Source organism: Oculina patagonica, chromosome 10 (assembly GCF_052425735.1).
Source record: "Oculina patagonica isolate OP01 chromosome 10, crgOcupat, whole genome shotgun sequence".
Taxonomy (NCBI): Eukaryota; Metazoa; Cnidaria; class Anthozoa; order Scleractinia; family Oculinidae; genus Oculina; species Oculina patagonica.
Window position 1 is genome coordinate 15,717,883 of NC_135767.1, and position 23,538 is coordinate 15,741,420.

A 23,538-nucleotide genomic window follows, 5' to 3' on the forward strand; every position below is an offset into this window, starting at 1 on the left:
TTAACTGCACACTTTGCAAACTGGGGCAAGACTAAAAAAGGGAAAAAGACCGTTTACGCTTATTGAAGCAAAAGTTGAGTGCTTCTACAAACTGTAATACTGTAAGTAGAAAACGATCTCTGGTGCCCATACACTGAGGCAGAAAAGTAATTCGTTAAAGCGGATTGTTTTTGGTGAGTAGGTTTGGTATCCTTAAGGAGCTGACTACCTTTGCTTTATGTCCACACGAAGTTCTCTTGAAGTATTTTTCCATACAAAAAGAACACTTCTTAGGTGTCCGTTAACGGTTTCAAAGTGTCCGTCTTCCGTCTTAGAGAGGTGCCCGTGTTATAGGGAGTTTAGTTACAGTAAAATGACTGAAAAACGGCAGGGACCATCACCAGGTGTCCGTCTTATGGAGGTGTCCGTCTCATAGAGGTGTCCGTTAAGAAATAGTTTACTGTATTTGCTATTATGGGATTACGAACTCAATTTTATTACCTCGCTTGGGAAATGGCACAACATGTATCTCTTTTTATGTTAAACTCAACTCTAAATCCATTTCTGTACTGCTGGAAGATGAGGGAGGTAAGACAAGCAGTTAACAGTAAAGTTAACAGTTAAGTAATATACCGTAAAACGCATTATTACCGATGATACAGTGTCTTCACGAAAGGTGAGGTACGAAAAAAGCGCCACATGGAAATTGAAGTCACATAGTATTTTGGCTGGAGCTAGGGCTTTCCACAAGTTGCTCGGCAACTTTTTGGCAACTTTTTGTGTTTCGAGCAACTTTTTCCCCGTCGAGCAACTTTTTTCCTCTCGAGCAACTTGTTGCATTTTGAGCAATTTCCAGACCGAAGATCTCCGAAGATTACCCGAGTGTTGTTCAAAGGCAATACGAACGTTTCCAAAGATTTACGAAGTTTGCCGAAGATTTTCGAGGAACATCTGAAGACGTTTTAACTTTCGGCTCATTCTGCATTAAAACATTACAAAACTCGTCATCAACCGTGACGTCATCGATATCTTCGCGATTTTTCTCAGTTAAAAAAAAACCTTGTTATTTAACAAATTTTCAAGTTAATGTGTTATTTAGATACTTCTTTTGCTGTACAATTGCATAAAACTGCTTAGTAATCTTACCCTCAAAGGAAAATTAGCATATATTTAGAGAAATTCACTTGATTAGAAGCAGCATCTTGGATTTTTTGGAGCAACTTTCGAGCAACTTTTATTATCAGAAGCAACTTTTTTGGATTTATGGAGCAACTTTTGAGCAACTTTTTGAGAAATTACGGGCAACTTTTTGGAAAATCTCGAGCAACTTGTGGAAAGCCCTAGCTGGAGCAGGGGAGGTGGAGTGAAACTTGAAAGTTCAGTTAAGATGATGCACGCGATCTCTGTGCGCCCGCTCACTTTCATCTGATTGGAGGTTCCTAAGGCCTAGTTCAGACATCGTGCTTCTGCTGTGCCGAACTAAATTGCAATTAGGTTCGTCTGTAGCACGGCAGAAGCACGACTCTGATTCAGACGTCGTGTCAGAGTCGTATCAAATCAGGATTTACTGAAGCTACGTAACAATGGCGCCGTTTTCCAAATTGCAGCAAAAACTCCTACTTTTAAAATCATTGCAAGACTCAAGAAAAAGACGCAAAGAAAAGCAACAGAAAAAAAGTCTTCCTTTTGCAAGTACGGCGAAAGTTTGTTTCTTTGCCCAACTAGTTTCCGAAAACATGCTTATTTCAGATTCAGCCCCGCTAGCTTCTTCTTCGCCCTGCTCACTGTCATTAGCGTCATCTACTTCGTCGAATGAAACATCCTTGACGTGCTTTTTAGCAGATGATTTTTCATTTGTATTCCTTTGGTTGGCCGCCTTTTTTTGCCGCTGACAAGAATAAAATTCAATGCGCATACTAAACCTCGTCCAAAGGTCTTCTCAGTTTTCAAAATGGCGGCTGAAAATGGAGAAGACCCTGGGGACGAGGTTGTGCGCATACTCCGTAAAAGAGAGGTGTCCTCGTTACTCCTCGCGGGAATGTAATCCCGCCAAAATACATTAATATAATTTATGAATTTGGTTTGGTGCGGCAAAAGCACGACGTTTGAACCGCTGCCGTGCCAGGTTCGTGCGGCAAGACATGCCGTGTCAAACTAAATTGCTTTGCCGAACTCAACTCAAAAGTTCGATTCAGACACCGTGCTTTTGCCGTGCTTTTGTCGAACTTAATTCCTGAATTTAGTTCGGCACGGCAGGAGCACGATGTCTGAACTAGGCCTAAGTGATCTGCCATTCCTGCTTCACCCAAATAACCGTGACGTGTATTAATCAGTCAAGAAAATGGCTCCATATAAAATAACATTATAATAATTATGTGCTGCATATAATGTTTGTTTTTCTCAGTTAATTTATTTTAAACTCTATTTTATTTTGACATTTACTTTTCATTTAAAATAGGAAAGGAATTTATATTTAATCAGAATCTTCGGCAGGAATGCATGACGTATTGAATCAGTGATTTATATCATTTTTAAAGGAAACATTATTAATTACTGCTTCGCATTCCACTGGCTAGTTAATCGCACGGTCGTGGGAATGGGATCGAGCATCGATCAGAAGTCGCTTAACTTGGCATGTCACACCATGACACGAAAGTATGAACAAATCTAAAAACAATTACCTATATATCACAGGGCATGGAAAATCACTCCCTTTGATCGCCCTCTCATGGAAACAGTTAATTAGAGGCACAGAAAATGTGTCTGATCGTGCCCTTCACCGCTTGCCTTACTTCTCTCATCTTCCAACAGTACAGAAATGGGTTTAAAGATGAGTTTAACATAACCAAAGATATTGCTGCTTCCCATGCGAAATCAATAATTTTCGTGCGTGCTGTTGTAACACTTAATAAAGCTGCGATAGCATACGGGAAATAACAAGCCACTAATGTTATCTGAACCCATAATGCGCTAGACACTGTCTTTCTGTATCTTGCTATATTTAATGGAATACTTCCTCCGTTCTGTTGTCCTTGATGAATATGGTCTTGTACTTGAGCTTGATGATGGCGCAGAGTAAGATAAATTTTAATGTAACAGATAGTGGAAGTTATTATACAAAATAACATTAATATACAGATGATTGATATAGAAACGCGAAAGTTTAAAAGGCGACTCATTGCAACAGCAAAGCTCAAAAGCCAAACTACGGTTTCGAAGAACTGTACTCGCCTTAAAGTTACTGTATGTCTGTATCTGAGCCCCAACAACAAAGCGAAAAGTCTGTCCACACTTATTGCAGTAAGTGTGAATAAAGACGCTCCTCCAAAAATTACACCAGTGATATTAAAAATGGTACCAAGAAAGTAACAACGTTCGGATTGTTCTGGAGACGTTAAAAAGGCAACATAGAAAGGCTGTGTGATGAGTCCAACGCAGAAATCGGTGCTTGCAAGGCAACCTAACAGAAGTTTTGATGGCGGCTGAAGAGATGAAACCTTTTGAAGAGCAACGATGATCAGAACATTGCCCAGAAATGCAGTGATAGCGAGAGTACTATTCAGTACTGAAATAAATATCGTTAGGTGTGTTCCAAAAAGACCTGTCATGCACAGACGTTTCGTGTGATTTCCTATTTCAGTTAAGTTCGCCATTTCCTTACTTTTCTCTCAGCTCGTTATTAATGTTTCTTTAGTTTACTATCACCCATTTTTTGACGTCCAGCGCTCTTTTACATCTATTTCATCTTTCAGCGAGGCGTAATGCTGATTAAGTTGTCTTTTTTGATGACAGGAAAACGATAGTTGTCAGGAAATTGCTTTTACTTGAAATCGGAATTTACGTGAGCAAACAAGGATTAATGGGTTTATATACCGGTCATAAAATAAAAGCTGAATTACTTTTGCTTAAGAACATCAAATTTCAATACTTTGGCAAAGAGACAAAAAAGTTAAAGCACATAGTTTGTAGAGGACGATCATGCATCCCCGTCACCGTTGGCTACAAACAACTCGTGATGTTTTTGCTTTTTTAAAAGCTTTTAAATAAGCAAAATTTTAATGACAGACGAGGCGATGTAGCAATTGCAAAATATGACGGCTGGCAAGTACGCTACTTTTTTGGCCATCGACGAACCAGAATTCATCTATTTTTCCTTTTTCCAATCTTGGATTTGTCTCAAAGAGCACGAGTTTCAGTCAAAAAAGAATCACTTCGTAAGTAAGAAGGATTGTGGCAAACAACGTTTTTGCAACTCGCAGCTGCCGGAAAGCTCTGCCACAGTTAAGCATCATCCCACGAGGCCAATCAACGTGATCGACGAGCAGATTACATGTAAACATGGTTAAAATATAAAACTCAATTTCAATTGAGAATTTCCAAAACTTTTGTGTTAAAGCAAGACAATGTCGTTGTCTCAAACAACCAGAATATTGTTGTTGTACTGTACAGCGATTCAGCTGATGATCCAGAACGCAACGATCATGGTTTTAATGAAGCCCCATTAACAATTTTTTGGGGATTTCCGGTGCAAAATTACAATTGAGTCTATTTCTCACTGACTTGATTGACCTTAGCTTTTACTGTCGAGTCATGTCAATTAATCTTTCAAATGCAGGATTTACAATGAAAAAATTAATGTGGAAATTTTTTTGACAAATTCCCCATGCATTTTGGTCTTAACTCGTAATTTTAAACGGTCAATTCAAATTTTAAGTATATTAAATTTACTTCACGCACGTTCTGCTTTTAGTGGGTTTTGTGGGTCTAATATTATTTATTTACAGTAACAATGATTTTACATTACGTTTTCAAGAAAAAGTATCATTAAGTGACCAGCTTATCTAAAGTCGAAATATTATACTAATGATACCATGTCAATACGCGAGGAAATTTATTTAGATAATAATGTATATCCCGAAACACAGCGTTGCAAGTTTAAACGTAAAAACCATAAAACGTAACCATAAAAAAATGTCATTTTCCATTATCTAACGAAATAAATGTTTTTTAACCAGGGGCACTCGAAACGTATTGACTCAGTGGTTATCAAACACAAATGGTGTCGAAGCATACTAAGGTGCTTATTTTAGTATAATCACGTGTCAGTTAACGGCATCTCACACCTAAATGACATCATACCTTTCAAAAACGTTCCGCCATTTTAGATTTTAAATATTTTCCAGAATGTCAGAAACAAAAATTCGTCCAAATAATGATATTGGGCGATTTTTCAGCGTTCCTGATTTTAGAGAAGGCCGCCATATTAAATGTTTTTAAAAAAACTCTCGCCAGTCTTTTGAGCCGAGAGGGCCAAGTTTTAGCTCGGTCAACAAAGACAACTTTTTTCATATAAACGCTTGGCAAAAGATGGCTTGGGAGATAGGATAACCCTCCTACGAGGGACAACTCTTCTCCATATAAACAGATCCTTACTCCGCTAGCAAACTATGCATCCTCTCTGTTTTATTCAGCTGACGTTGTTACAGTTAAAGTGAATTGAACACCTCTCTAATAAACGCCTCATATCTATTAAACGCCTCCCCTAGGAGGCGTTTAATTCTCGACTGAAACAATGAAAACGCTCCATGATGCATACAGTTGAAATGAGCACGTAAGGTAAGTGATTTAGATAGGCTTTTGCGGCAGGGCATAGGGCGCGATATCAAAGTGCGATACCCGAGTGAGAATCTCAAGCACTTTTCTCTTTATTCATAAGAATCTTACCCAAACCACCAATATAGTTCGGGTCAATCCAAATATGATTAATTCTAAATGCTCAAATAGTCATCACTTATAGTCACTTTTTGTTCTCTTACCAAAGAACGCTATGCGAAGTCTCATTTTGTTAGCTCGTTGATAGATCAATACCATCCAAATAAGTTTAAAGTAAGGTTTTAGTAAGAAGATGAAGAAAACGTTCAGTTCACGAGCTATTTTAATCCATAAGAACCGAACCTTTTTTGTTTGTACATACAGCACAGCTTGAAATATCACGTGATAGGGGCTTGAATATATTCAACTGTACATTAAAACTGTCCTTTTAGACCCTGTTTACACGGGTCCGGACAAATTTTTGCACGGACGAATTTTGTACCTGGACCGCCTGTTTACATGGATCCGTGCAAATTTTGTTACAGATTGCAGTGGTGTTTACACGGAACCGTGCAAATTTTATACCAGTCGCGGCATTTGAATGGCTTTTTTACGTGTCTGTTGTGATTGGTTATCGCTAATGTTTTAAGCCAATCATGTTGCAGCTAATGCAGCACGCGGCAAATTAAACATGGCGGCAGAAGCGGCAGACAAGAACTTTACGTGGTCTGATGAAGAAATTAAATTGTTGCTTAATGTAGTTATAGACTACAAAGCAAGAAAAGCAGGGGAATCGATCCACGATGCCTCGATCGACGAAGATGGGAAACAATGGCCATTTGCAGCAACGTGTTCGACAAAAGCCCAGCTAATCCCGCCAAAATAGCGATGCAGGCTGCCGCCGCTCGTCTTCTCATATCTGTGAACTGCTTTCTGGGTTTCTTTTGCCTCAAATTTTTAAATTTTTAAAACAAAATGTAACAAAATAGGGGCATAATGCAACAAAATGTTTCATTTTTGCTAAGCAACCAGGCAAAATATAACTAGATTCCAGGCCTTAACCGCGCTATCTGTGCAAAAAGTTGCACGGTTCGGGTGTTTACACGAGTCCGTACGAAATATGGAACCGTGCCGGTCAAAAATTTGACCTGCTTTTTTCAGGTCCCAAGCTTGCACACTTAGCCGTTCAAAAATTCGTCCAGTTCCGCCGGTCCCGTATAAACGCAAGGTGGAACCGTGCAAGTTTTTGTCCGTGCAAAAATTTGTCCGGACCCGTGTAAACGGGGCCTTAGAAGCAAAGACAACAATGTTTAGATCGCATTTCATACGAAGTAGTTCACGATACAATTGCTTTATATAAAGAACTTAGTTCAAATAAAACGTTATCAAGTTCGAATAAAATCTCGAAGTTTATTGCAAAAGACTTTTATGGCGATCCATAAACAACAGCTAGATCTTTAGACGCTAACAAAAAAAAAATGTTATAAAATGTTAGGAACAAATTTGTATTTTTGCACGTGAAGATTTTTTTTCCTCTCAGAAGGTTTTTTTCTGTAGCTTTACTTTTTCTGTCGCATTTGATTGAGTTTTGCAGGAAATTCTTCTTAAATTAAGGGTGGCTAAAGTACCTTGTTTCCACATGCCTGAAGAGAAAGAAAACATGCAAATTCGCGTTTGTCTTGTCGCAATCTTATTAGTGTTCAGCACGTGCAGTGGCTCTCTACTCCTACCCACACTACCTTTAGTCTTGTCGCGTGCACTTTTGTGCTTTTTTCCGACAACCTTTCTCGAATAAGCTGTATCTGAATAGCATGGGTGAGATGGCAGGAGGAATTTAGCTTTGACGATACATAATTAAATTTTTAGCCATTTTATTTAACTGGAGGTGTGTCACTTCCATAGTCTGTAAGTTATTCTTCCCATTTGTTTAACATCGATTGCTGCTGAGAAATAAAAATTAGATATTTTTTTTTTCTAAATATACATTCTGGCATAGAATTTTAAAGTACTTTTCTTTCTGTGAAGAAAAAAAAAGGAAAACAAATATTGCTAAAAGGAGGTGTTACGTTAATAAAAATTTAAGAAATGCTGACAGCTTATGTCTTGTTTTCCAAGTTTAAAGTACCGTGAAATTCGCATTATTAACATTGAGCAAATGATACATTTTTTGTCACAAAATGTTTTTTTTTTTACATTTTTGATTAATGCTACAGTATAACCATTTCCTCTTCCAGTAAAAACATTATATTTATCGCTTAAAATTGGAATTCACCATTTAAAATGAAATTTTAAGATCAGAATGCATGATGCATTATTTTGTTTTGACCTTAAAACACACATTTCAAGGATTTATTGACATGACTCCAGAGAAAAGTCGCAGGTAAATTAAGTGAAAAATTTACTTGATCAAAATTTTGCAACGGAACCCCTCAAAAAACTGTTCACGAGGCGTCATTAAAACCATGATCGAAGCCGTTGTGGATCATCAGCTTGATCCCTGTACAAGAACAGTAATCTTATAATTCCGTATTGGAATTATAAGGTATTGTTTAGCTTTGGCGTAAAAGGTCTTGATATTTTAAATTTAAATTGCGTTTTGATTTAAGCATGTTTACATATAAAATGCTAGATCAATAACATTAATTGATCTCGTGGGATGATGTTTGACGTATTTGACAAGGTTTTCCAACAGCTGCGAGTTGCGAAAGTCGTTTGCCATTGTTAATGCGAAACAAACTTAATCTTCCTCTTAACTGCGACTCCAGCTCTTTGGGGAGAATTCAAGGTTGGAAAAACTTTGATCATCGACAACCAAAACAAGGTATGGAAGTCGTTATTTCCCTCTCGTCAATTTCAACGTTTTCAGGGAACGAAATATTATTAACCGAATAGCTTTTTTCGTACCTAAAACGACATTTTTCTCTCTCCGAGAACAATAGGCATTACTTTTCCCATGTCACGATGAAAGTTTCAGCTAAAAAAATTCCCAGTTTTTCATCACACTTAAATCGGAAAATCGTAGGCGATTATGGGTCTTCTGAACAGATATCACCGAAACGGTCTGTTGGGTACCCCTGTAAAAAGAACGGACATTACGCACGAGTTGTTTGTAGCCAACGACAAAGAAGGATGCATAATCGTCCTTTATGTCGCTGTCGACTAAAAATTCGTAAATTCTCAGGTATGTCATTTCTTAAGATCCTTAAGCAAAAATCATTATTAAGTTCTTTAAGTTCTAATCAAGTATTTTTATGCCTTTCATTTATCCCACCGGCACCTGTTTGTTTACGCAAGGTCCCAACTTCATGCTAAAAGCAATTGTATGACAAAATATTAATTTCAGGCTATCAGGAAAGACATCTAAACCAGTATTATCGCCATTTGACGAGGAAATACATGTAACCGAGCGCCGAAAAAGTCTTCCTGATATATACGTGCTGGAGGTCAAAAAGGAGGTGATAAACAAACTTGGAAACATAAACTTAACACTTCTTATAAGGAGCTGATAGAAGAGCAAGAAAATGGAAAACTTTACTGGAATAGGAAACAGCACGAAAAGTCTCTGCACGACAGGTCTAAATGGAACACGTCTAAAGATATTTATTATAGTACTAAATAGTATTCAAGCTATGACTGCGTTTCTGGGCAATGTTCTGATCATCGTTGCCCTTCAAAAGGTGTCGTCTCTTCATCCGCCATCAAAACGTCTGTTAGGATGCCTTGCGAGCACCGATCTCTGTGTTGGTCTTATTGCTCAACCTTTTTACGTTGCCTTTTTAACGTCTCCAGAACACTCCGAACGATGTCACTATCTTTATATCCTTTTTAATAGCATCAGTGTAATTTTCGGAGGAGTGTCTTTATTCACACTAACTGCAATAAGTGTAGACAGGCTTCTCGCTTTGTTGTTGGGGCTTAGATACCGACAGGTTGTAACTTTGAGGAAAGTACAGGTCTTTATAATAGTATCTTGGCTTTCAAGCTTTGCTATTGCAATGATTTTCTTTTTTAACTTTCATATTACTATATCTATCATCTGTATATTAATGTTATTGTGTGTAATAATCTCCTCTCTCTGTTACACGAAAATCTATCTAACGCTTCGCCATCACCAAGCTCAGTTACAAGATTGTATGCGTAATGATCAAAGACAACCGAACGGAGGAGGAGTTCCACTGAATATAGCACGATACAGAAAGACAGTGTCTAGTGCATTGTGGGTTCAGATAACATTAGTGGCCTGTTACCTTCCGTATACTATCGTAGCTATATTAGGTATAACAAGAGTGCGCACGGGATTACTTAACCTCGCATGGGAAGCAGCGATATCTCTTGTTATGTTAAATTCGACTTTAAATCCATTTTTGTACTGTTGGAAGATGAGGGAAATAAGGCAAGAGGTGAACAGCACGATAAGACAGTTTTGGTGTTCCTCAAGTTAACTCTTTCAAAAGAGGGGGATTTCCCGTGCCACATGATATTTTGTTTTGAAATGTGTAGTACTAGTCGCGTTCCTTGGTGTGACATGCCACGTTAAGCAACTTCTTATCGAGGCTCAGACCTCGACACCACTACTGTGCAATAAACTAGCTGGTGGAATGCGAGGCAGTAAATCACTTAACTCGATTTGACCCACCAGAAAGCATTGGGGCGTTGTCACGGATTTGACCAAATTTTTGAATAGCCAAAATTCAGATTTGTGTTATTACAAAACTTAAAATAATGGTACATTTTTTTTTATTTAAATTGTTATATTAGAGCAGTGAAACTGTAAACAATTATCTTTGGCTGCGGATGGCTCGGATGAATAGATTGCAATTTGAAAAGTTAAGGCTTAATTTTTCAAAAGTGTTCCGCACATCTTCAAAAAATCGATATTTAGACAAAGCGTGATTTCTATCCCGTGGAAGTTTGTGGGAATTCTTCTCTCAAGTTATTTCCTTGCTATTTCTTAGACTTTAACACACATTTTGTAGCTATTCAATCAAACAGAATTTACAATCGTATTCTTCCTTCAAACTAATTGAAGTAACTCTATTCAATAAGAATTAATTTAAAATGCGCGATAAAGACAATTTGTAGCAAAATTAAGTCAGGAAGTTATGATTTAAGAATTGAAATGGAAGACATCAGAAAATTACAAAACATCTTAGAGGTCGTAATTGTCAATATCGTTATTAATCTAATAGAGTAAAAAATGAATCTAACCTATAATTTATAAAAAGGTCTTTGGATACCCCAGTTTTAAAACGTACAGTAAGTCATTATGAAGAAATTTTTGTTGTTTTAAAATGTTTGAACACTTAATGAACGTTTCCTCGGGAAACAAGTTAATTTTGTTTCCTTCGAATCTCGATGTTTCCCCCGGACCGGTCATTCAGTGTTATTTATACAATTATTAAATGATTGCTAAATAAATGTAATGGTGAAGAGTCAAATTTGAAAATAATTTCACACGCGTTTTTTAAAAAATTAAAATAATTTTCCGAGCCTTAAGGTGAAGAAAATTATACGAATTTTGACAAACACTAGTTAAATTATTTTCCAGTTTCACGAGTGTACCTCCTGATTACATTTTAATATCATGGGTGCAAATTACGCTTCCAATCGTGGGTTTTTTACTCGTATACTGTATCTAGAACAACAAGCTTTGAAAAGTTGAAAGTATACACTTTGGCTAAAGGTCGCAATTTTTTTATTCTTCGAAGAAGCCTCTTTAGAATACTTTTTGCCTTTTATAAAAAATTTCAAACTTGAATCAAATGTCAAATATTCTTCACATTATTGGCTTTAGTTCGTATTGAATTAACTGAAAACGGCGGCCGTGTGAAACGCTAAAAAAAATCCGCCCGATGCTATTTATGTAATTGGCTTTATGTCTTGAAGTCGTTGTGAAGTTTTGAAATATAAACTATCATCAATGGTTTATTTCATGGCCTAGGCTTACCGGCCTCGATGAAATTCAAGCGAAAATGTGTTAAGTTTTGAACAATTTTTAACCTGGACGCCATCTTGACCGAAACTACGTTGCCATGGCAATTTTGTAGTTTCACATGCGAAATTATAAATTGACTCTTGGAATTTCGCACTATAATTAAGGAGTAATTTGTCACCTATGATATCAATTGATTTATTTACAATCCAAATGAATATTACATTAGTTTATCAACAAAAAAGTTATAGTAAGGAAGACACTAGACAAAACTCAAAATATTATACTATGATATATTAACTCAGCTATGATATTAATTCATTTTTTACATTCAAAATTAATATTACATTAATTTATCAATAAAAAATATTATCAAATAAGACACTAAAAAAAACTCAAAATATTATACCATGATATATTAACTCAGACGGCTATTCTTCTAACAGTTTAATGTGTTACCATGATACAAAGATTAAATCTGTAAACGAAACGAAAGTTGTCTTCAATAAAATAGATCTTACTTCTTGGAAATAATTGAGATCTTAATTACGGGGTTATTTTTAACCAGGGGAACTCTAAACGTATTGACTGACTGGTTATCAAACACAAAAGGCGTGGAAGCAAAATATCAATCATCAACGGCATCTCACACCTAAATGACATCATACCTTTAAAAAAATTCCGCCCTTTGAGATTTTAAAGATTTTTCAGAAATGTCAGAAAATTTCCAAAGTGATGCAACAGATAATCATAACTGGGTAAAAATTACCAAATTTCGGATATAGAGCTCTTGAAATCATGGTTTCCTTAGAAACGTTCAGTCACTCGAGCAACAATTAAGAAAGGCCAAACCTACCTCGATACGTTAAAGCCACCTCCCTTAACTCACATCGTGTGAGAAATGTAACTTGTTGTTGACCAATAACTTCTTGAAACGACTCCCTAATTCAGTTCATGTTTCCAGTAACAGGATAATTCTTTTAACTTTTAGCACTTCAAAACAACGGCCGTTGTTGACTTCCTCTATTCTCTTCACCTGGCATTTTGGTCTACTATTGACTTTCGAATTCCAGGAAGAAACTTCGCTGTAGCCAATCGCCCATCCTACCAAATTCGGTCATAGCTTCAGTAGCTCCTTTAACCCGGGAAGGGTTAAAGGGAAAATATTTGCGCGAGGGAATGTTCATTTCCCCTATTCAGACCGGCGGAGGGGGTGGGGAAGTGGGTGGGGGGGGGGGGGGTGGAAAGTGTCCGCGCTGACTTTGAACGTTTATAACTTTTTTTAAGATTCAACTGAATTTACGCTGTCAAACTTTGCGAGTTTATGAGTTTATCTAAATTTTACCTGGGAACCATTTGGAAGTTTTGTTGTGTCGGAAACTTGACGATTCCATGGCAACAGCATTTTGGCAGGCATGTTTTCCCGAAATTGTCATTTTTGTGTTCCTATCAATGAAAAATTTCCCTTTAGATTTTTAGCGTTTAATTGCACGGCTTTAAGAAGTAATTTTGGGCGGTTTTCTGACGTTTTGGAAAAATTTTGAAATCCAAGATGGTGGATCCAACATGGCGGTTTTGACATAATGATGTAATTTCCACGTGATGTGACGTCATCGTCCCACGTGAAATTTATCGAAAGATAGATTTTTGGACATGTTATATATCGTCTAAGTTTCATCGTGATTGCTTAAATAATCTGGAAGTTACGTAGGGGTGTGGGGGTAGCGGAAACCGCTCTGAAAAGATCCAAAAAAGCCCGGTCTGAATAGGGTTAGGTAACTTTTTTATAATATTATAGCACAACAAAAAAAATTAAAAGAACTAATGTTTTCTCACAATCCGGCACCTAGTGTATTAAAACTGGAATATTCAAAGACCTTTTTTAAAGTACAGGGTAAAATAATATCGTTTTCTAATGTCTTTCAGTACCATTCTTAAACCTTAATTTTTTTATTTAATTTTGCTTCAAATTATCTGTGTTGCACATTTTAAACTAATTCTAGTTGAAGAGAATAACTTCCGTTAGTTTGAAGGAAGAATATAATTTTAATTTTTGTAAGTTACAAAATGTGTTTTAAATTCTATAAAGCATAAGGGAAATAATTTAAGAGAAGAATTCCCGAGCTACCACTGGCCTCTTCATATGATGATGTATTTTTATCTATTTTTTTTATTTCCAGTTAAGAATGTTTTCTGGTGGGTTAATTCGAATTACTTAATTCACTGTCTCGCATTCCACTGGGTAGTTAATTCCACGGAGGTGGGAGCGAGATCGGCACCTTGGTCAAAAGTAGCTTAACTTTGCATATCATACCATGACACGCAACTATTAACACTTTAATTTTAAAACAAAATATCATGGTGCATGGGAAATCCCACTCTTTGATTATCCCCTCTTGGAAATAGTTAACTTGAGCAACAGAAAGACTGTCTGATCGTGTCCTTCACCGCTTGCCTTACTTCCCTCATCTTCCAACAGTACAAAAATGGATTTAAAGTTGAGTTTAACATAACGAAAGATATCGCTGCTTCCCATGCGAGGTTAAGTAAGACCGTGCGTACTCTTGTTATACCTAATATAGCTACGATAGCATATGGAACATAACAAGCCACTAATGTTATTTGCACCCACAATGCACTAGACACTGTCTTCCTGTATCTTGCCATATTCAGTGAAACTTCTCCTCTGCTTGGTCGTCCTTGCTCGTTATAACCTTTTACTTGAACTTGGCGATGGCGAAGTGTGTGGTAGATTTTCGTGTAACAAATAGATGAGATTATTACACACAATAACATTAATATACAGATGATCGATATAGTAATATGAAAGTTTAAAAAGAAAATCGTTGCAATAGCAAGGCTTGAAAGCCAAAATACTATAACAAAGACCTGTATTTGCCTCAAAGTTACCACCTGTCGGTATCTTAGCCCCAACAACAAAGCAAGAAGTCTGTCCACACTTATTGCAGTCAGTGTAAATAATGAAACTCCTCCGAAAATTACGCTGATGCTATTAAATAAGATATTAAGATGATAACATCGTTCGATGTGGTCTGGAGACGTTAAAAATGCAACGTGAAGAGGCTGTGCAATGAGTCCAACACAAAGATCGGTGCTCGCAAGGCATCCTAACAAAAGTTTTGATGGCGGATGAAGCGACGACGTCTTTTGAAGAGCGACAATGATCAGAACATTCCCCAGAAATGCAGTCATAGCTAGCGCACTGTTCAGTGTTGAAAAAACTACCTTTTGATGTGTTCCATTAAGACCTGTGGTGCAGAAACGTTTCGTGAGGTTTACATTTTCAGTTAAGCTCGCCATTTTCTTGCTCTTCTGCCAGGTAGTTATTAATAAGGAGTGTTGACGTTTCCTAAGTCTATTATACCCTCCTTTATGACGTCCAGCACGTATCAGGAAGACATTTTCAGCGCTCGTTGACACGTATTTCCTCGTCCGGTGGCGATAATACTGCTTTAGATGTCTTCCCTGATGGTTGGAAATTAATATTTTGTCAGGAAATTGCTTTTAGCATTAAGTTCGGACTTTAGGTAAACAAACAGGTGCTGGTGGGTTATATGATTTTTTTTCGCTGAGGATCATTACGAAATGAAATACCGAGAGTTAACGAATTTTGAGTCGACAGCGACATAAGTTTAAAGGACTATTGTGCATCCCCCTTCGCCGTTGGCTACAAACAACTGGTTATGTCTGTCAGGCCCGGTTCAGACGCCGATCTTTTCATGAGCCGAACCTAATTCCTTGAATTAAGTACGTGAAAAGATCGGCGTCTGAATCAAATTAGAACGGCTATTTCAATTTGGAACGGCTCACCCGTTCTTCCCGCCTGGCTTGGCCGAGAATTTCGCCTGTGGAACGCCTTTGGAATGACTTTGATTCAGACGCCGTACTTTTCATGTGCCGATCCTAATTCATAAATTATTGTAATCTATTTTGACTGGTTTTATTGGAACTGTATTAGGAACGGCCTCGGAACGACCAAAATGTACGGCGTCTGAATCAAGAGGCGTACTTTTGTAAATTTGGGTCGGTCCAAATTCGAATTGAGTTGAGATTACTATACACAACAACAGTCCTATGCAGACAATGATCTTGACCATAAAATCATTGTAAAGATACGTCAAAGCAGTAGCACTGCTTACAAGCCAAAGCAGAACTACAAGGATTCGTACTCGCCCCAAAGTTACCACATGTCTGTAACTCAGCCCTAACATCAGGGCAAGAAGTCTGTCTACACTTATTGCGGTAAGAGTCGCTATCGACACTCCACAGAAAACTACAGGTATAATCTCAGTTAAGAAGTCACCATAAACACATTGTTTGGAGTTTTCTGGAGACATTAGATATGTGATGTAGATAGGCTCTATGATGAGACCCACGGAAAGATCGGTGCTAACAAGACAATAAAGCAGAAGTTTTGACGGCGGATGAAGGGACGATACCTTTGGAAGAGCAACAATGATCAGAACATTCCCCAGAAATGCAGTGATAGATATAAGGATATTAAATGCTGTAACAAATATAATTTGATGCATTCCGTTTACCACCACTGAGCACAAGAACTCTTGAAAGGTCGTGTGGTTCCCACTGTCCGTTACGTTTGCCATTTGATCTCGATAATAACTCTTTTATTCAGTTGATGTTTGCTTATTTTTTTCTGGTCAGGGGTCGTTAATAAAATTTTCCACCAGTCGAAAGTGTAGGCTTTGCTTTTCTTTGAGCTTGCAGCCACCTGTGACTATGATAAGAACAAGAAAAAAAGATAAGTTCTAGTTTAACCCTCGAACGTACAAGCAAGGGGTGGGTGGTTATTTTGCCCTGTGTAGAAAGCCCTCAGCTTACTCTACAAGTTGACATAATTTCTGTCGGCTGTGACGTCATTCGAGCCGCCATCTTGGATTTAATTTAAGAAAGTGAGAAAATAACGGAAATTGATGCAGAATCAAGCTAGAATGCTTATGAAATGAAATATCATTATATTGTTGCCATGGGAACGTCTAATACCATTGATATATGGTTGACATACCAAATTTTCTGCAAGGGATGAATGAACAACCACTGGAAGTTTTAGCATTATAGAGTAAATCCTCTTTTTAACATTTCGAAAGAAACATCAACGGGGGAGGGGTCTGGTTTTCTTAAACTTGTGTCCCGTTTTTGTGTGGACTTGAAAGTCTACACATTGTTGTGATGCAGTTTTTTCCGATTGGGGGGTCACTTTCCGTGATAACTCGGGTTAGTGCTTTCCGAAGTTTTCGACAGTGATCGGAGAATCCGAAGTTTCGGTGAGATGGGCAGCCAAGGCAGTAAACCCAGAAATTCGATCAGTATGGAGTAAGTCGCACTTTATTCTTGAATCTAGAAGCCTTTTTTGACACATCTTTTGAAGAGCGCGTGGTGGCTGGAAAATATACATCAAGGAAGAACTTCAAAGGCAGCGGTGGCGTAGATGAAAATAGCCTGCGTGGCAGGCGTCGTTAGTTTCTAGCGCGAACTACACAGACGCCTGCTACGCAGGCTAAGATGAAAAGTGAAATAACAATCGCGACGGCTGAAATCTGCATATCTAATGAGCTGATCAACTGCGGTCGTAGGTCACGTTTCTTTTTTTTTCACACTTTTGACTCACTTTCCGCAGTGTTTGTTTTTCTGTGCGGCTTGAGCATTTTTGATTCGCATATCAAAACGAATCAAATGTCTGGTTATTTATTTATTTCAGCTTTACCACACACAATGAATGCACAACGAGTTGTATCAAAACAAGTTCGCTGATCATGTTGTTTTACTTGTCTTGGACTCCGGGATATAATTCACCAGCTCCATTTCTCTCAAGTAGTATATTTAACAAAAGACCGATGTCGAATTTAGAACTGAACTAAAACATTGTCATGAAAAGAATAAAAATAACATCGAACCGTAGATTATGCATATATCCAAACCGTGCGACAAAATAATTTAATTGTCGGTTCAAATAACGTCCTTCGCCGCCTCTCAAAACACCGACTCCAAGTGAATATTTCGTGAACAGAAAGAAATTATTTGTGAAAGCTTATTGAAACGTTCTTATTCCAAAAAGGTTAAAAAAAAGAACTCATTGAAAGAAAATAAGTTTTTCGCTGAGTTGTTTACACAAGCTTTACACAAAAAGTAAGGGTTGTGTAAACAAGCGATGAGAGACAGTTCACGTGCTCCTCGCAACATTTCTTTTTTTTTAATGAAAATAGTATCCTATCTTGCTAGCGGTAAGGAAAGGCTTTTGGTCTTAGAACTGCTGTTCTTGTAGGATTCTAGGTTTTTATTTGCATGAAAAAAAGGCATTTGTCGTGAACGACGTGACAAAGGGTCACACCACGCTCATTCACATTACGTGACATCCCAAGCGGCAATGGTAACGTGTGTTTCTTGAAGCGTAGTAAATAAGACAAGTAATAGTACACTTTGTTCTTCCAACAGTCTTGTAAAAAATAAATTGATTGATAAGTTCTTTGTTTTTTCGCCTTGTATCTCGAATTACTCGATTCGAAACTTGAAGTTGTTGACTGCTACAGTAACTCATTGATTAATTCATATTATATCATAGATACTGAGATTTTCTCACGAAAAAACGATTGCGTACAAATGATACGTAAAATGCATTAGCCAATAGGAAAGGCGAACGATGAAAACTCACTAGTGAAAAAACGTCGTTCGTCCAATCTCAAGCGCGAACGACGAAAACTCACTTGTGAACAACACGTATCGCCATTTTGATTCTCGTCGTAAACACAGACACCTTCAAGGTTTGTTTGTGCTTTTAACGGCTCCACTGAGTCGTTTATATTGCAGAACAGGAAAACCAAAACACTATAAAGAAAACGAACAAGACGGCCTTGTTGTCACAACGTTTCTTCAAACAAAAGAGAAACACGAAGCGAGATAACCGAAATTCCTCCTGTCGAGTTGAATAAACCTTTGAGTAAATTCGCACAAAGGAAGGACAAGAATACGGGCCGTCTTCACTCCGAGGGATTGTAGCGAGTTTTGATTCAGATGATGACTAAGACACTGATAGTCTGGGAGCAATCGTATTCCCGTGGGATTTTCGTGAACATTTTTGCCGACTAGTTTAGAAGTGTTAAGGGGGACCTAAGGAACACGATAAATGTTGTTGGCAATCTTGTAACCCGTGCAAAGGCCTTCAGAAGGGGAATTTAAAAACATCGCCTATTTGGCTTAGCATGAAAACGAGGCTGAATGATGAACTTCACAAAAATGTGGTATTTATTGGTATTTTAGAATAACTATTAGCAGTTTCGATAGACTGAGCTGTCCAAAAGAATATCTTAACTGATATGGATAGTCTCAATCACGTGACCATGAAATCGAGGCGGCATTTTCTTGTGGTTCATTGAACCTGGAACGGACCTGAAACCATAGTGCCTCCCGTCCCCTCGCCAAACAGTTTCCAAGATATGTCAGTAGGAATCAATGAATATCCCGGCGTTGGGCAATTTAACGAAGTTAAAAGGCTTTGTATGGTCTAGTGACGCTAGTAAAAACCGTCTTTTCAATATATGTAATATGTCTACAGACCCTCCCATTCCCCCTCTCAGATTGTAGCAAGTTTTGTGGGTGAACTTTCTACGCATCGCTACAGTCGTCCATTCCTCCTCCCTAATTTTTCCAGCCGTAACCATCTGGCTGTGGTAACTTAGGACTGCATACTCTGTCGTTGTTAAAAGCGATGATCTGGTTTTGGGTACAGAGAATTGCTTCATAAAGTGCACCCTGCACATCTACCACATGAGGTCTTTATCATCATGATTCGAGATGCTTGTTCTGAGCTAAAAAGTCTGGCAAACATACTGCTCTATTATTATTGCTGTCTTCTATTCTGGATACAGCGTCGTTCCAAGACATCCGAAAGCATTAATTACGTCCTTGTCTGTGTCTCTGAAGGCTTTTCAGCACGCAGGAAAAAACTTCCAGTTATGTTAGCCTGCGAATAAAGCCGCCTCTCATTCGCTCCCGCTACAGTAGCGGGAGCGAATGAGAGGCGGCTGTATTCGCAGGCTAAACATAGTGCAGCTGTAATTTTAGCACTGCCAAGAGCGCTAGCAATCGACCCAAGTTCAATTACACGGTGGTTCTGGCCAGTGCCAGTGACTATGAACAGTCTTTGATACCGTCTGACCTATCAAGGTACTGCAGTTCTGTCATAGCGTCAACAGCAGGGACTCGTAGTTGCAGTTAAGGCTCCGCGTCCACATTTATTGTGTCATCTTCGTTATTCTGAGTAGCCGTGTTCGTTCTCTGCTGCGATTCACCGCCATGCTTGTAAAAAATTATCATTAACGAGCTCTTTGCGGAACAATGGAGCATCATACCGTCGGGTGCAAACATAGATTTCGGGACCACAGTAGATTCATTAGTCGTGAAACTCGACCACTTTATCCTTGCAAGATACTTTGATACCTTTCCGCTATCTTTCCAAGGAAGAAGTTTGCGTTTATTTGTTCTTGGACCAGCGGTTCACTATGTTCGAGTGAATTCTGTCTTTAGCAAAGATCTTACTAAGTGCCCTATCTCTCTCACTTTTATGGCAAAGATCACTCTTCATTGCTTCAGGCATGATCATGACTACTTTGGCTACTACAATTTTTAAGTTCTTTACTCTTTTCTTTAAACGGGGTAGCAAAGTTCCGCATTGTGGTCAACAACCAATCAATAATTCTGTCTTCGCGTTATGAAAAGCTGCATCACTGAAGACATCGCAGCCATTTGCTTTGCCTTAGGAAAAACTTTGCTCTAGCACTTAGGTTTAGAGTGATCCCAATAAGTCCTCCTGCAACCTTCATGCAACGGTTGATATGATCGAGAGTGGTATCCCATCCTATCGGGGTTTCTTGTTCACTTCCCTGTTGCCATGAAAAAATTTCTATAGACCTCAAGGCTTCTTAAAGTAATAACAACGGTTTTTTCTACCATTAATTTTCACCCGGTTTTCACTACGCAGACATAAAAGCAGTCTAGTTTTGAAACACCTAAGAAACAAAAGTTCAATAAATGATTGATTTTCCTCTTTGTCCACGTTCAGAGCCGAAAGACTCGCACTTCATTCTATTAGGACATTTTGCAAAATAATGGGCATCTTTGACCTCTTATAGTTCACATCCAATAGGTTTCTGTTGCTGCAGTTATTGTTAATTTTAAACTTAACATGTCGATATTTTAACAGTTTTAAGCAATATACGAAAGTAATTAATATCTAAGAATCTTAATTTGATATTGGAAGTAATCAGTTGTTTCAAAGCTTGCCATTCAGGGCAGCGTTTTTTTTAAAAAAAAAAAAAAAAACTAGCTCGGCCCTTCAGACCGGGCTTTTTTTGGACCTTCTTGGACCGAGGGAACCCCCGCACCCCACCACCACGTAGCTTCTAGAATAACTTTCGGCAATCACAATAAAGCTAAGAGGATGTATATATGTCTGAACATCTATCTTTTTGTATACGTTACGAGGGATGACTACGTAACATCACGTGCAATTCAAGTACATCACAATGTCAAAACAGCCGCCATATTGGATCCGCCATCTTGGATTTCAAAAATTTTCCTAAACGTAAGAAAACCACCCAAAAGTACTGCAAAGTACTTAAAAATCAATAAAACTGTGCTTACGAACCGTAAAAAGGTGAACATATTTACATTTAAGTTAATTTTCATTAACAGAAACACGAAAATTACAAATTTGGAAAAACATGCCAGTCAAAATGCCGTTGCCGTGGTGATGTCAAGTTCCTGAAACAACAATCTATCCTACGAAATTATTCTCAGATAAATTTTAGATAATCTCGCAAAGTTTGGCAGCGTTTGGTTAAACCCTGAAAAAGTTATAAGCGTTCAAAGTCAGCGCAGGCGTGAAAAACCCCCTCCCCCCGGGTCTCAATAGTGACCAGTATAATTAGTGCAAACATAGTATTTTTATTTCACAATTTTAAGGACTAGGAAAATTTCATCCTAAAATACAAAAAACGGCAATATTTCAACCAATTTAGAGCTTGCGCGAAGCAATTTAGAACTTCAGCCTCGTTTTCATGCTGAGCCACACAGGGCACATTTAAACGCCCCATAGAAACCGTCTGCACGGGTTACAAAAGTGCCAACAACATTTATCGGGTTCCTTAGGCCCTCCACAACACTTTTACACTGGTCGGCAAAAATCTTCACGAAATTCCCACGGAACTTTTTTCAGCGACATTTGCTCCTGGACTAGAAGGTTTGTCCTTGGTTTTGGCAGACTGTTTTCTTGATTTAATTTGGTAAAAGTTCGCTCGAGTTCGCGTTGAGTTATTCAGCGTTTAGCGCTGTTTTGTTGTGTTAAAACATTAAACTGGAACTTGCAAGTTTTGTACAAGTCTCAGTCAGGTTTTCTATCAAAAGTAGTTTCTGTAAAAGTTGTGAGAGTATAAACTGACGTCTCATTTCTTGTGCTACTTCATTAAAGATGTGATTTTGAAAGACAAACATGTTTTAGTTATTTTAGTTTATGGCAGATGAATGGGTTTCCTAAACACGCGCTTAACTGATAAAAAGTCGAGCGATTTAATTTGCTTTTCAAAAACCTCGGTATCTATAAAATAAACAAATTACACCATGGAAAATGCGCGCGTACGATTTTTATTCAGTCGTAGAGTTGTATCAGAAAACTCACTCGTTCGCTACGCTCACTCGTTCGTTTTCTGATACTACTCAACTCGTGAATAAAAATCGTACGCGCGCATTTTCCATGGAGTAATCTCTATATGTCAACTTTTATTCAAATGAAAGTCCACACATGTTCGCATAGCGGACTCACTTTTACTGTTATTATGTACGTTTTTAATAAGCACGTGATTTTATTGTGCAATTAGGAATGAATAAGCAATTGCATTCTTTTTAAGTTAGCCTTTGAAAAAAAAATTGCTCATGTTTATTTATTTCAAATTGCATGAAAAAAAAATGTGATTTGCTAATTATATATATAATTGAATGTGTGAGTTTTCGGTCCATGAGAAAAGTCGTGTTTTGCCAAAGATTTTAAAAATGTAATTTTAAGCGTGAGGGTGTATGCGTGTTTTCTTTTCTTTTCTTCCTTTTTTTCTCTTTTTTTCTTTTCAGCGAACAACATGATTCGAACAACACAAGTTAATAAACTGAACAGAAATTTGATAAGGCGCAAAGAAACCTGCTGAAATTTTTGGGCAAAATTAAAAACTAGTATTATTGACGTGGTAATACGATACTATTTAACATAATTTATGTCTACTCCTGATTACCAAAGATAAACACTTGGAATTCAATTGCATATTTAAATTTCTGTGAAGAAGCATGATTTTATTGCCTTACAATATAATAATGGCACACTTCGAGTCGGCAAGCAGCTTCGGCCGGAAACTAAAAGCTTATTTTGTTTTAACTAAAAGCGAAAATGACTGGAAACTTCGACAGTTTAGCTATTTTTTTAATGAAGCATCGTTTAAGGAATCAGGGAGACACTATCGTTCGAAGCAGTGTATATGTTATGAAACATTTTAGATATCACACCTTCCAAAATATTTAGAGATGCATGCTTCTATAGAAACCATTTAGTATGCGAAACGTTAAATCATAATATTGCTTCTTATCGCAATATTACTTATTCAAGAAATTTTGGTAGGAAATTGTTCCTTAAACACATTAGAATTTTCCGCCGCTCGCATGATTATCTGCCTTCAGCTGAACATTTCGGTGAATCGAGCATTTAAAAAATCCTAAATTTATTGTAACCGGGTACGTGCATGTAATAGGTATATTAGCTATTATATGGAAACAGTTAAAAGTAGTCCTTTCATTTGAATATTGTTTTACTTTTCCTGAATGCGAGAAACACAAGAATCCTTAACAACATCAATCATTTTGTGTCAATCAGTTCACAAACATAAAACAATCTGAATACTTGTTTTTAAGGGGGACATGTAATTGTCGCTCACTGAAAGCTGTATCATGACTATTACCAACGA

At 37.7% G+C, this 23,538-nt stretch overlaps 3 protein-coding genes across 3 annotated transcripts; 1 reads left to right on the forward strand and 2 right to left on the reverse strand.

The window, feature by feature from the left end:
• Nucleotides 1-2,703: 2,703 nt before the first annotated feature.
• Nucleotides 2,704-3,632, reverse strand: LOC144667291 (adenosine receptor A2b-like). The gene has a single exon (XM_078528685.1). It carries the CDS (start codon nucleotides 3,630-3,632, stop codon nucleotides 2,718-2,720), a length of 915 nt encoding a protein of 304 aa, XP_078384811.1. The 3' UTR covers nucleotides 2,704-2,717.
• Nucleotides 3,633-9,059: 5,427 nt separating this feature from the next.
• LOC144629360 (melanocyte-stimulating hormone receptor-like) lies at nucleotides 9,060-10,086 on the forward strand. Its single transcript, XM_078487597.1, has one exon. It carries the CDS (start codon nucleotides 9,093-9,095, stop codon nucleotides 10,011-10,013), a length of 921 nt encoding a protein of 306 aa, XP_078343723.1. The 5' UTR covers nucleotides 9,060-9,092; the 3' UTR covers nucleotides 10,014-10,086.
• A 3,556-nt stretch (nucleotides 10,087-13,642) lies between these two features.
• LOC144628015 (melanocortin receptor 5-like) lies at nucleotides 13,643-15,565 on the reverse strand. The gene has a single exon (XM_078486068.1). The coding sequence runs from the start codon at nucleotides 14,822-14,824 to the stop codon at nucleotides 13,910-13,912; it is 915 nt and encodes a 304-aa protein (XP_078342194.1). The 5' UTR covers nucleotides 14,825-15,565; the 3' UTR covers nucleotides 13,643-13,909.
• Nucleotides 15,566-23,538: the final 7,973 nt, after the last annotated feature.

Bases quoted from the DNA above. Each gene is read 5' to 3' on its own strand.
- LOC144628015 (XM_078486068.1), bottom strand. From the start codon at position 14,824: ATGGCGAGCTTAACTGAAAATGTAAACCTCACGAAACGTTTCTGCACC.
- LOC144629360 (XM_078487597.1), top strand. From the start codon at position 9,093: ATGGAAAACTTTACTGGAATAGGAAACAGCACGAAAAGTCTCTGCACG.
- LOC144667291 (XM_078528685.1), bottom strand. From the start codon at position 3,632: ATGGCGAACTTAACTGAAATAGGAAATCACACGAAACGTCTGTGCATG.